The sequence below is a fragment of the Eimeria mitis genome, genomic scaffold (genome assembly GCF_000499745.2).
Source record: "Eimeria mitis Houghton genomic scaffold, Emh_scaff255, whole genome shotgun sequence".
NCBI lineage: Eukaryota > Apicomplexa > Conoidasida > Eucoccidiorida > Eimeriidae > Eimeria > Eimeria mitis.
Genome location: NW_013570891.1, coordinates 7842 through 8644, shown reverse-complemented (window position 1 = coordinate 8644; position 803 = coordinate 7842). Strand labels below are relative to the sequence as shown.

Sequence of the window (803 nt, the reverse complement as noted above, 5' to 3'; positions counted from 1 at the left end):
GCAGCAACAGCAGCAGCAGCAGCAACAGCAACAGCAGCAGCAGCAGCGGCATCAGCAGCACATGATCATCCGCAGCAGTGACAACAGCAGAAGCAACAGCAACCGCAACAGCAGCAAGAGCAACCGCAGCAGCAAGTGCAGCAGCAACAGCAGCAGCAACAGCAGCAGCACATCATCATCAGCAGCAACAGCAACAGCAGCAGCAGCAGCAGCAGCAGCAGCAGCAGCAGCAGCAGCATACATGTGTGTGTGCAGCACAAGCCCCCTCCTTCATTTGCATGACAGCCGAATAATCCAAAAATATATAAAGAGGAAGATTACGCAGTATATCAGCTCGATTCGCTTCTGCTGCTGCTGCTGCTGCTGCTGCTGCTGCTGTTGCTGCTGCTGCTGCTGCTGCTGCTGTTGCAGTTGGTGATTGGGCTCCTGATGCTGTTTGTGCTGCGGCTCTTCCTGCTGCAGCAGGGGCTCCTGATGCTCCTCGCGGTGCTGCTGCGGCTGCTGCTGCTGCTGCTGCTGGTCCTGTTGCTGCACCAGGAGGAGCTGCTGCTGCTGCTGCTGCTGGTGCTGCTGCTGCAGGAGCAGCAGATGCAGCAGACTGAGACGAAGCAACACTAGGGGCGGAACCTGCTGCTGCTGCTGTTCGCGCAGGTGCTGCGGCAGCAGGGGTCTGAGTTGCTGCTGCTGCTGCTGCTCCTGCTGCTGCTGCTGTGTTGCCTTTAGCTGCCGCCCTGCCATCCCCTGCTTGGGTAGAGCGTGCAGCAGCAGCAGCATTACTTGCTGCTGCTGCTGCAGCAGCAGGC

General features: G+C 59.2%; 1 protein-coding gene across 1 annotated transcript in view; it reads right to left on the bottom strand.

The window, feature by feature from the left end:
- EMH_0005540 (uncharacterized protein) overlaps positions 1-803 on the bottom strand; it is a gene marked incomplete at both ends in the record, with an annotated part of 5660 nt that overhangs the window by 4541 nt on the left and 316 nt on the right. Inside the window, one exon of the mRNA XM_013497230.1 lies at positions 322-803. Within this exon, the coding sequence (XP_013352684.1) occupies positions 322-803 (482 nt within the window). The remainder of the gene's footprint in view (positions 1-321) is intronic.